General features: G+C 41.5%; 1 protein-coding gene across 1 annotated transcript; it reads right to left on the bottom strand.

The window, feature by feature from the left end:
- Window positions 1-119: 119 nt before the first annotated feature.
- Window positions 120-11,794, bottom strand: LOC146173315 (protein FAM50 homolog). Its single transcript, XM_084583827.1, has 7 exons — window positions 11,609-11,794; window positions 10,367-10,603; window positions 7,305-7,430; window positions 5,596-5,934; window positions 3,386-3,514; window positions 1,762-1,890; window positions 120-1,080 (listed from the first exon to the last, which is right to left on the bottom strand). Exons 2-7 carry the CDS (start codon window positions 10,583-10,585, stop codon window positions 862-864), a joined length of 1,161 nt encoding a protein of 386 aa, XP_084439953.1. The 5' UTR covers window positions 10,586-10,603; window positions 11,609-11,794; the 3' UTR covers window positions 120-861.
- Window positions 11,795-12,235: the final 441 nt, after the last annotated feature.

Raw genomic sequence — 12,235 nt, 5'->3', positions numbered from 1 at the left:
GGCAAATTTGCTTGTAAGGCGACCCTACAACTTTATGGGTGTTTCCTGCGAACGAGCCAGCGCTTCGGATATATTTGTTGTAACTAGTATACAAGTGGCGTCTCTCATAGCCAGAGTCACTTTGGGACGTTTGCTCCTTTCCTTTCCCTGTAGTAAAGGAAAAATAAAGTATTATTATTATTATTATTATTATTATTATAAACCCCATAAGCAAAACCTAGTGCTGAGCACATCACTCGAGTACTAGTAAAGAAACACAAACGATGCAGTAGTGATGATGCTTATTTATTTACAATGACCTCAAAATATTGCGGAAGGGCAACTGCTTGGCAAAAAAACAACAATGAAACACCAGTCAGGCTGCCAGATTCACAACATGGCCACAAGATTGCCAAGAGGCTACAGTAAATGTTTTGATGCTAAGTAACGTTACTTTCGGACTCTGTAGGCAAGCTTGAATGGGTACAACCCATGTTTTTTCTGGCAGTGTGATTTCTCTGCATGCTCACTTCCACGATTTGCTTCACAGTGTAGTTAAGAAGTGCAGAGGAACTTTAAGCTTCAACACTGCCCAATTGTTGTGAAGGGTCTTGTGTCACCATCACTATACAACAGCCAACTCCCATGGCGAAAAGGCTCCTATGCTAGGCTTAGCGTCGCAAATCTTTAGACGCCAGCAACGGCTCTTTGCAACGTTCAGGACATGCTTGCATGCGTTTCACACACGCACACTGTCTTGGACAGCCACATCTGTATGAAGACACTTCGTGGTTTCTCTCAAGCTTTCCACAAATGACTGGACTTTTCCTCACAGCGCAGTTTCTGCTCCTAAGGTACAAAAAGTTAGCCGGTACGACCGGTCTACTTCTTTTTGTCAGATACCGTGTAGCGCTCGTATGAGCGGGCGGGATCGTATGGTTCCCATCGGGAGGCTGGAAAGATGTGTTTGTTGCGCTCGTACCACGAACGTAGTAGGACTTTGCCCGCGTGCGATTCTTCCTTCTCGACAGAAGCATCGTTGGTCAGCCGGACGTCCTCCCTTACGTCGTAGGCGAACAGGGGACCACTCTTTCCACGGGCCTGTGTGAGACAATGAGTGACAATACATATCCAGTATGCTAGAAGTATGTTAAATATTTCGAAGAAAAAAAGAAACTTCCGGAATGAAGCTGAAGTGATGCTGCTGTATGCGATTCAAGACTTGCTTCTGTCAAAAAAGACTGAACCTTGTTTCCGAAACTTCACTAGTTGCAGAGATTCATAAATAACTATAAAGGAATATGGCTTTCAAGGACGCTAGGCTCTACATTAAATTAAACACCTGAAATTGACAGTGCATTTGACAAAAGCAAAAAGAAAAAAAAAACATATTACATGGAAGCATATCTAAATATACATGTTAGCACTGCAATTTAGCCATACTAGCTCAATAAACGTGCCTATATAATTAATTAAATTTAATGTCTTGCTTCTCAATCATTAATAATTCTTTGATTATAAAGAAAACTTCTTTTTTGCAATCACAAACATAAGCTTAATGCACCACTCCAATCTGAGTAAATTCTTTTGCAATTCGAAGCAAATTTAATAATCATCCATTCTTTTTTTTTTTTTTTAACTAAAATTTGGGCACTTCACAATCACAAACATAAGCTGAATGCACCACTCCAATCTGAGTAAATTCTTTTGCAATTCGAAGCAAATTTAATAATCATCCATTCTTTTTTTTTTTTTTAACTAAAATTTGGGCACTTCACCTACCTTTGTCACAATGAAGTCGTAAAATGTGTAGTGGTGTGGGATGATGAGATCTTCTTTCACATACATCAGCTGGTCTGCCGTGACTGCCCTCAGTTCGTAAAATTCCTTCCGCAGGAGCTCCATGCATTTCTGAAAGTCATTTGGCATCTTGAAAGGTTGCGCACTACAATTCAATTTTGTTTTAATGCTCTTGCAAGTGAATAAACCATCAAACCTGCCTCATACATTACGATTCCCATCAGTGATTTCTATCATAATGATGGGGAATTCTTACCTTAGCCCTAAAGGTTATGGCATGACTATGTTAAGGGGAATAGGGCTCTTGAAACATTTTTCTTTACTTTTAGACTAAGCGTAATGAAAATACACAGTCTTAATCAGTATCTTATGCTGATTTACAGTATGTAATTGCTGTTCTGATATATATTTAAATTAGTTTTCAAAATAATCAACATTTTTACTCCTTTATTTATAAAAACAGCAAAGAAAAAAACCAGAATACAATGGGTAGACAGATACAATATGAAGAATAGGATGTAGGACCTACTTTTTTGATTAAGGCAATATATCAGTCATTTTACAACTTGTTGAATTTTGATGTAGGAAAAAGTGATCTATAAGCCCTACATTTAGAGTGCAAAAAAATTGGCAACAACAAAATAAGAAATCTGTTCCCAACATTGTACAGTTTAATCACTTAGGAGCATGCCGCAATAAAACTATTCCTTTAGCTGCTCTAGATGCGAAGATATCTTTCTTGTAAACAAGCAAACTGTCAAAAATGTGTGTTTTGAGCAAATGAGAAAAACGATGAACAGCGATAAAATTTATTCAGCTCATTAGCTACCTTATAAAGTTGAATTAATAGCCCAGGAAGCAAATAAATTAGTTGGTATGTAAGAGACGGTTTGTAGGTTTTCGAAATGTCATTTTCAAAAAGTCGCTTTTTTTTTCTCGCGATTTTTATCCCATCAAAAGCCCTGTCCCCCCTTAATAGCTTCTGTTGGTTACTCTTGGAGACCTTTGTGATGTAAATTCGCGTGGTTAAGCTATTCCACGAATACCATTAGTTGTGCCTATATAATCTCATACATACTTACTAGCATACAGTTGTACGCTGCCATGTTATGTGCAAGACAACCTGACAGGTATAATGCCTCGCCTCAACCAAGCCTTATGTACATGCCTGAGTGACCTAAAGGCAGCGTGTGTCTGGCCGAGATCCAATGATCCTGGTGGATTCTTATCTCACCTCATCACAATGGAGCTACTCGAGTCGGCTACTCATGCCAACTCGATGTCATGTGGTCCCATGACCTTATGCAACCTGGTAACTTATTCGTGCCTGTCGCGCCACCTGCCAGAAGCAAACTTGTGAATTTTGCTTGCAACACCAACACCAGATTACCTGGAGAATGGAGCGTTTATCAGCGTCGCGTTAAAGGGCATCCCGGAACGCAGAGCTTCTTCACTATGGTTATAGGCAATGACATCTGTCACTCGCACTCTTAACAGCACCTAGAGTAGTCAATTGCAGTTAAAAACTCAGTTTTTCATAAGTAAATTTTCTCCCTACATTTTGGTCTCAACACACACTTGTTAGATGTTTCTCTCAGCAACCAACCTGCAGGAACTGGTAGATGCTGTTTCCTTTCTTCATGCGCACCACTTTCCGGTGACCCGAGCCATCCCAGTAGCTGAAAGTGATCTCGATGTCTTCATTCTTGAGCTGCTGCTGCTTCTGCACCCACTCCTACAAGTAGCACAGTGTTAGAGTGTCACTTTGCTGTGTCACAGTGCTTTACAACGTTTTACCAAAGTGTATGACTATTTAGCTTTTCCTAGATACACCTCACGAATGAGATAAAATGCAGTGTCGCTGTTTGCTTAGTGTCTGGATTAGCAGGCTGATTAGAAGGTCCGAAGCGGTAATTTCCCTACACCTCAGCTGGGTGGGGGTATGTGCCCATTTTTCTGAAGGCATCCTCTAAACATTCTTTTGGGTGGGGGTACGTGCCCATTTTTCTGAAGGCATCCTCTAAACATTCTTTTTTTTTTAAACAGAGTGAGAAATTTCGTTTAGTAGTGCCAAACAAAACAAAAAAAAAACAGGGCACGCACTCACGGGGACACATCATCCATAGTTTGCTTGTGGTGGAAGAAACCGCAGCATTCACATGGAAGAAAGTATGACGAATGTAATGGCCGCACGGGCTTCAAAGCACCTGGGCCAGGGTGCAAGCGTGGGAAACATGCAGTACAAAGGTGATGCCGTGTGGCGACACTCAAAGGATGCCTGTAGCATGTTCTGTGACAGTGAGCATAGATTTGACTCCCTGGTCTGTGCAATTTAATTACTCGGTTGGTCTGTTATGACTAGTACGAAGGGACTCGTGCTTTACAGTATTTTCCACATCTGCATCACGAGTGTGGTGTTAAACAGCTACTAATATGTTTTTTGACATAATGTTTATTGCTAGCAGATTGAACTGCAGTGTAGTTTCTATACACATCTTATGTCGTCCTTGTTTTAGGTTGGCCCATTCATAACTTTGACTTTAGCCCTTGTCTTAAAGCGGATTAATTGTTCACAGTGTTTGTAATGAGTGTTGAAATCATAAACGCTGACTATAGTAGGAAGGATAAAACATGGGAAAAACAAAACAAACGGGCAGTGGTGCACGGCATGTGTAAAACACCAGTGAACAGAATACAGAATAATTTTTTTAATATTTGATGATACCAAACAGAACAGAGGTACCAAAATTTTCGCACTTTTGATTTGCTCTAATGGTTAGCTTTTTATCTGAACGACCAGAAAAGCCTTAACAATGGACTGCTTTCTATTGTGGAGAAATTGTGCGTGTTAGTTGCTGCAGACTTAAGCTGTATTCGATCATAGCCCTAAGTGACATGTTGACAAATAAAATAATAAAAATGACTGCCACTTCATCGGCGTTAGAAATTTAGACATCCCCAATTTCAAACCAAGGGAAAACCGCTGATGTGAAGAGAGGGGCTACAACTCTGTTAACAAAGCCATCTCTGCCCCTGCTGTACTGGTGAACTTCTGTTTTCGGACAGAGGGACAATTGAAAAAAAAAAAAGAAAAAGGTCACTTTAATGTGGTTAGGCCAAATGCAAATTAGTTGTGCTAGCACTAGCTCTCAATTCAGGTTTGGTTTCGTTTGGGTTGTGGGGTTTAACGTTCCAAAGCGACTCGGGCTATGAGAGACGCCGTAGTGGAAGGCTCCGGAAATTTCCTTCAGTGTGTGTGTTGCAGACACTTCTTAGCATACAGTGAAATCTACCATATTACATGAAAGACCGTCCAACGCAGATAGTATAAAGCACCACTTTAACCGTGCTGCTTGATTCCCGTCTTAAAAGTGCTGCCGCAGTTGACTTCACGGCAAGCTTTAGACAAACAGACATCAGCAAAATTGCTGAATGGAAACTCGAGTGCTATGCACGCTAAAAAATTACAGCACTCCATTTAAGAAACTAACATAACGTCCGATCAGCCATGGCGCACTGATTTGGCTAAACGAGGCAGCAATCTAGCCACTCTGGTGGCAAAATATGCTGGTGAAATGGCTACTACAGAAAGATTCTGAGGAAAGCATTACAACTGCTGGATACAACTGAAGACAGAAAAGGTAAATGCCTCTCAAAGGGCTTCTAGCAGGCACAAGGCAGTTGACAAAGTCATCAGGAGAGCTTTTCACACCACTGGCTGACCACTTAATTTTTTAGTTGTAGCTGACCATAGTAGTACGGAGTGAGTACTATAGTGCCCGTGCGAGCGCTGTGCTCCAAAGTAGCCATACGTACCATACGTAGCTCCTCTCGGATACGCTTCTCATCCTCCTCCCGCTCCCTGTCTGGCAGGAAGCTGGTGTCTACATCCGGGTTCTTGCCCAATTTACGCTTCACAGGTGGTTCGTAGTCGACCTCTTCTTCTCCGTCATGCCCATTAGCCTCCTCGTTTTCATCCGACTCTCCTCCTTCTTCCTTCTCTTTTTCTTTTGCTTCTTCTTTTTCTTTCGTTTCCTCTTTTTCTTTCACTTCCTCTTTTTCTTTCACTTCCTCTTTTTCTTCATCGTAGTCTTTTTCGTCTTCTTCTTCTTCCTCCTCTTCGTCATCGTCCAACTTGAACGACAGAGCTGCAATCTGGAAGAGAAAGTGAGAGAGGCTCACGTGTGTGAACCATGTGTACCGTGGCACTAACTTTCGGAACTGTTCTTCTCACTGCTTAACCGTTTAACAACCAAGTGAGCCACCTTTAAATGTACCAGTACTGTAAAGATTTTTTTAGCATAACTTTTTTTTAATAATTTATTTCCATGGAAGTTTGGTTCTGAAAATATATATTACTGCTCTGCTAATTTTTGGTCAGAATCACCAGAAATTTGAAAAACAAAAAGCTTCTCTTGAAGGTTGCTTTTGCTTGGTGCATGCCAGTGCTTTCGGCCGTCAGCTCAGTTCATGAATGTCGTCAAACGGAGCCCAAGTCATTGTCAGAAACAAATTCAAGATTGTCAGCAATGGTGACAAATTGTGGTCGCAATTTTCTACACTAAGGGGCAGCAGCTGTACATGAAAAACCAGAACCGTGCCCTCACAATTGCGATTTTTCATGTACAGCTGCCGCCCCTAGTGTAGACAATTTCAACCACCATTGCCCGACTGTAACTCATCTTTAGCATCGGGCGTAGCAAAAAATCTAGCGGTACAGATGCGACTTGTTATTGATGATATCAGCATCATCACCAACGAAGAGTACAACTCGGGATTGGTGGTTAAAGAGTTAAGATGGGACTAATTAGGTATGGCATAGTACACTGTCAAAAAACTTAAAGGAAATGATATTTTAATTTTTATGTGGAAGTTGCAACATCATTGTTTTGTAACGATGATGACTGATGACATTTAATGTCGTAGTGACGTCTAAGGCCGAAAATTGGTAGAAACATTCTTGTTTGCTGCATGAAATTGTATTTTTTAATTATCCCCTGCACCTAGAATCTGTCTCCTAGACTTGTAGGGTCTCTCGCATAACTATAGATTACATTATACTTACAGTGACAAGAACAAAAATGTACATTTCCAAGGCAGTTGAATAATACGATCTGCCGGACTCGTTGGTTTCGATCCATACGTGTCAGCAGCAGTCTGTTCTATCCGCATTCTGATTATGTTTGCACCGCCGATACATATATTTCAAGAAAAAGGCCTTATTCTTTTTTAGAAGCACGCGGCCTGCTCTGAGTAAATGGTGCACTATGAAATTCTCCAACTACGGTGAGGTTTAGCGGTCACTTTGAAATGACCTTTTCATTCTTCTATGTTTGTCTTGCCAATAAACCAGCGCAGATTTAAAGTTTTAAACTGCATTTAGATGGCGCTAAAGAAAAACTCTTTGTATTTTTGAACGAATGATTTAGACAGGACTGCCGCAACCTGCACTGCCTAGAACATAGCTTATCACCCTCACAAGGGGCCTTTTTGAAGGAGAAAGTAAAAAGTTACAGAGCACTTGCCTGTCTTCTTTGCCTCTCCTGTTGTTCACGCTTCTTTTGAATCTCACGCTGCCTCTGAAGCTCACGTTCTTGCTGCCGCTGTGCCAACTGGCGTTCACGTTCCTTCACTACATCCTCTTGCTTGGCCTGGAAAGAAAAAAAAACACGAATGAAGCCCCAGAGATGTGAGTCATAGAAAAGGACAATAATGCACGTGGACATTATTATGTGTTAAATCATAAAAGTACCGCTCACGAGCATTTCTAATCAAAAGTCTCGCTCGGCACGATCACATTTCCTTTCTAAACTTCACGAATGAAAAGAATTCCTCAGTATGAATGCCTGTTCAAAGGAACCAACAAGTGACAAAAATAGGTTACAAATCGAAAAGATTTGTCGTGGCAGCAGAATCTAGCATTTTGCAACCGACGAAGAGGAGATTTACAATTTTAATCATGCATTGAAAGTCCCATTAATCAAGTTGAAGCAACATTTAGTGGTGAAACTTTTGCGTACCTCGCCATATATGACCACATCACAGTAAAATGTGACTTCCATTGTTAAACGGTTGTTTAATTTTTTTAAGTATTAGTATATGTTATCACCATTGTGCTCTCTTAACCCCTTCAGGCGCCAATAAAATTTTCTGAAAGGAAAAATTTTTCACATTTCGCTGTAGCAACAAGAGATGATGCCACATACTTGACAGGGCGGGCCCAAATGTTACGTGTGCCAAATTCAAAGGTAAAAATTCGCACTTCGTGAAAAGATATAATAAAATTTGGGTCAATGTAGACGCAGTGCTTGAAGGGGTTAATGCATCTTTCAGCATAAGAAAAGCATATACTAGAATAAAAAATAGTATGTCCTTTGCATCACAGTGTTGACAGAGTTGAAGTACACTTATTTGCTATACTTAGTCGGTGTTGCAGTGTTTTGCATCTGCTGGTTGCGATGCCAGCATGCATCACTAACACCTGCTAAACAAGATACTACTATACGTCAAGGTGCTGCAATGGGTTTACATTCCTGTAATGCAAGCAAATGTTACCCTACACGAAAACTGCCTGATTACCACCTTGCTGCTGGGTCATTTGTTTCTTACTTTTACCATTGTACAATCCCCATCACACTCACTGATCATTGTTTCCAACACCAATATACATAAAAATAAGAGCATCCCTATATAAAACAAAATATGAAGGACATTTAAGCTATACCTTTGAAGGTATAATGCAACGGCTTAACCCCACCTTCACTCCTCGTAGATCCTAGTTTGCGTATGTGCACTTTGTTACTCGTTTAATTGTTAATCTCTTAATATGTGCCTCTATTATGATCTCGCACATATTATTTGGCATCAAGTTGTAAGTTACCATATTATGTAAAAGATCACCAGACATAAGGCCCGCTTTAAGCAAGCCGTACGAATGAGCCTGCATGGCATAGGAGTAGTATGTCCGGCTTGGGATTCAAGGGTCCTGGGATCGACTCCCATCTACTGGAACCTTGGCCATGTCAGGTGGTCTTGTGACATCACACAACCTTCCGACCAATCAGGCACTAGACCTCTCACTCACGCCAACAATGCTGACTTCAGATTTCCTGTAGGACGGGGCTTTTAACACTGTTGTGTTAAAACTCTCTGCACTATTTCTATTGGAACTGTAGCAGAATTAGGCACCCAGCACTCCAAGGTTACTGTTGCGAAAAAAAGAAAAAAAAAAAAAGATTGAGTCCTTAACAGTTGGTTGCCGGTCCTACCTTGTAAGAGAGAAACCTTTTTTAAGCCCATGGATTAAAAATAATTATTGAGAGCTCTATACTGGTCCACTATACTACTCCGTACTAATGCTCCATTTGGAATATAACAAGAGGGACTTCGTGGACTGATGATCTGCCTGAAATATTCTCAATAAGATTGAGATGGAGTGCATTTGGATGGTACTCAGACATTATGACTAGCAGCTTACCGGTATTACTCAAGAAGAAAGTGTATAACAGCTGCATTCTACCAGTACTCGCCTATCGGCCTGAAACCATTGAGGTTAACAAAAACGGTTCTACTTAATTTGAGGACAACGCAGAGGCCTATGGAACGAAAAATAGTAGGCGTAATGTTAAAAGTTAGGAAGCGTGCAGAGTGGGTCAGAGAAGTAACTCATGTTACTGACATTCTAGTTGAAATCAAGAAGAAGAAATGGGAATGGGCAGGGCATTAGCGCAAAGAGAGGATAACCGATGTTCTCTAAGAGTAACCAATTGGATTCCAAGGGAAGATAAGCATAGCAGGGGCCGGCAGAAAATTGGGTGGATGATAAAGAAATTTGCACGGGTCAAGTGGATGCAGCTTGCGCAGGAGCGAGTTAATTTGAGGAAAATGGGAAAGGCCTTCGCCCTGCAGTGGGTATAGTCAGGCTGATGATGATGATTATTATTCTCAAATAAATTCTACACAGGGCTGTTAATTTAGACTGTACTGTGCTTGACCACTGCATTCAGGAATATCGCCCACCTTCTCCTCGCCTGAAGTATTTCCATGAGTAATTCATACTCTTGCAAAGAGCAGCGGATATTTACAATGCATACATGTTCACGCCTTATGACTGCACATTGTCTCATACATCATCATCATCATCATCAGCCTGATTATACCCACTGCAGGGCGAAGGCCTCTCCCATATTTCTCCACTTAACCCGGTTCTGTGCTAGCTGCATCCACTTGACCCCTGCGAACTTCTTAATCTCATCTGCCCATCTAACTTTCTGCCGCCCCCTGCTATGCTTTCCTTCCCTTGGAATCCAGTTTGTTACCCTCAGCGACCATCGGTTATCCTCTCTTCGCACTACATGTCCTGCCCATGTCCATTTCTTCTTCTTAATTTCTACTAGAATGTCGGTAACTTGAGTTATTTCTCTGACCCACTCTGCACGCTTTCTATCTCTTAATGTTACCCCTACCATTTTTCGTTCCATAGCCCTCTGGGTTGTCCTCAACTTAAGTAGAACTCTCTTGGTTAGCCTCCACGTTTCAGCCCCATAGGTGTCTCACACAAGCACTGACAAATACCTCCCTAACACACCTTCATCTCATCAAGAGTGACAAGACCAATGGTGCTCGACTTGAGCTGCTGCTCGACTGCATCGTAGTGGGCTGCAAACTTGTTCTCCATGGTCGACAGTTTCAGTTCTTCCTCGATCCTCTTCTTGCGTAGCTCCAATTCTTCCAGCGCCTTCTCGCGCTTCTTCTTGAGGTGCATGGCTCTGCCAGCCTCGCTGGCGGCCCCCTTGTACATGGCCATGGCTCTGGCGCGCCAAATCTATGCACAAAAATGAAAACAAATGTCAAATAACGTATTTCAGTGCAAATAAGCATACTCCAGGGCACAGGCAGTCACAAACACAGTGAGTAAAACAAATATATTGGTGGAAACAGAAAAAAATGCAGAATAGGATGATGAAACACATCTTGAATCGTTTTTCTGCACGTCCGTTGTTGCTCTCGACACTGTTTCCATTTGACATAAGCCAACTAGCTTGATGATCTTTTCTCGTTCCCGATAAACTCCATACCATTCTCACTTTTATTTCCGTTCAATTCAATAGGTGCCCTCTCCCAATAACGAATAAGGGTCAGTTGGTGTGATTCACCTTTATGCCTGTTTGGACAGGACCACATGTTGCAAATTCTTGAGCGTGCATAATCATTACTCAGCCCACATACATCCTAAAATGCCTAAATGCCACTAAATTACGTAGACCCTTAACACACTGCAATAAACATGCTTTCTGGCTGGCTAACACCACTTTCCTGGTGTTTGACTTGAGTTTTAACCTTTCCAAAGGGCTTCTATATTACTCTACACGCAAATCGCAGTAAATGTATGAGCGAGTCTGAATAAAGCTGTCGGGTGTGAAAGTTCTAGAAAGTCTCGATTGGCTGATCTAGCTGGTACAATAACAACAACAAAAAAAAAAAAAAAGATTGTGCTACTTTTACTTCACAGCGGTACACTCGTGTTTCCTAAACAGTCCCGAACTAGTAAAAGCACCGCTTATGCTTTTGTAAAATTTAGTATTTGATCACCGGGCTTTGCCCGGCCTGCCTTGAGCTGAGCGAGAGATCCCAATGCCACAGTGAAGCACCCACATAGAAGCAGACTTATGACCAAACTTCTATGCAGCATGCAATATGCTTGAAAGGAAGATACTAGTCAAGAAGCTTGAAAACATCGAGTCGCTTTACGGAAGGCGCCCGATTGGCATCGGCAAGCAGGGAAACAGTCGCCATCCGCGCATTCACAATGCTCAAACGACATGCTCACCTGCTGAATGAGAACAAACAACAGGAAAGTCTGCTGACTCGGCCAACAATTACACGAAATATTAGCTTTATAATTCCTGTTAAACAGCCTCAATACTAGTCGAGTAACTCAGCATATCAACTGAAACTATGGTGCTGAAACTGCTGAAACGCACTAAAACCACTAAAACGCACCGAAACACACACCGCGCACAATGGAGTAACTGCGGCAACTAGCTCAACTTGACGTGGTAGCTAGCGTCAGTATGCAAAGCGGGGTATCGTGGTACTAAAGTGACTCCATTACCCGCCTGAGCTGCCTGAGCGACCAAAGCGATGAAACCGCTGAAACCACTGTGTATGAGTTTTATCACCTTTACATTTACTTTAATATACATAGAGCAACGTGCATAAAAGACATATACTAACAATATACTCATTCAGTGATTTCAGCATTTTCCTCCTTCCTCCATGGGTTTCAGTAACGTCTCGCTTTCTTCAAAACTAGGAAGAGTAGTTAGTGCCAAATTTTAAAACAAACTAGCTTAGGCACCAATCTTAGACAAAGAGACATACAGAACTGCTAAAAACTGTTTCGTTTAAAAAATCAGACAATCAACGCAACTGCACTAATGGCGAGCAGAGACAT

Source organism: Amblyomma maculatum, chromosome 11 (assembly GCF_055883805.1).
Source record: "Amblyomma maculatum isolate TAMU_Amacu chromosome 11, ASM5588380v1, whole genome shotgun sequence".
Taxonomy (NCBI): Eukaryota; Metazoa; Arthropoda; class Arachnida; order Ixodida; family Ixodidae; genus Amblyomma; species Amblyomma maculatum.
The sequence above is the reverse complement of the archived record's forward strand: the minus strand, read 5'-3'. Positions and strand labels throughout refer to the sequence as shown.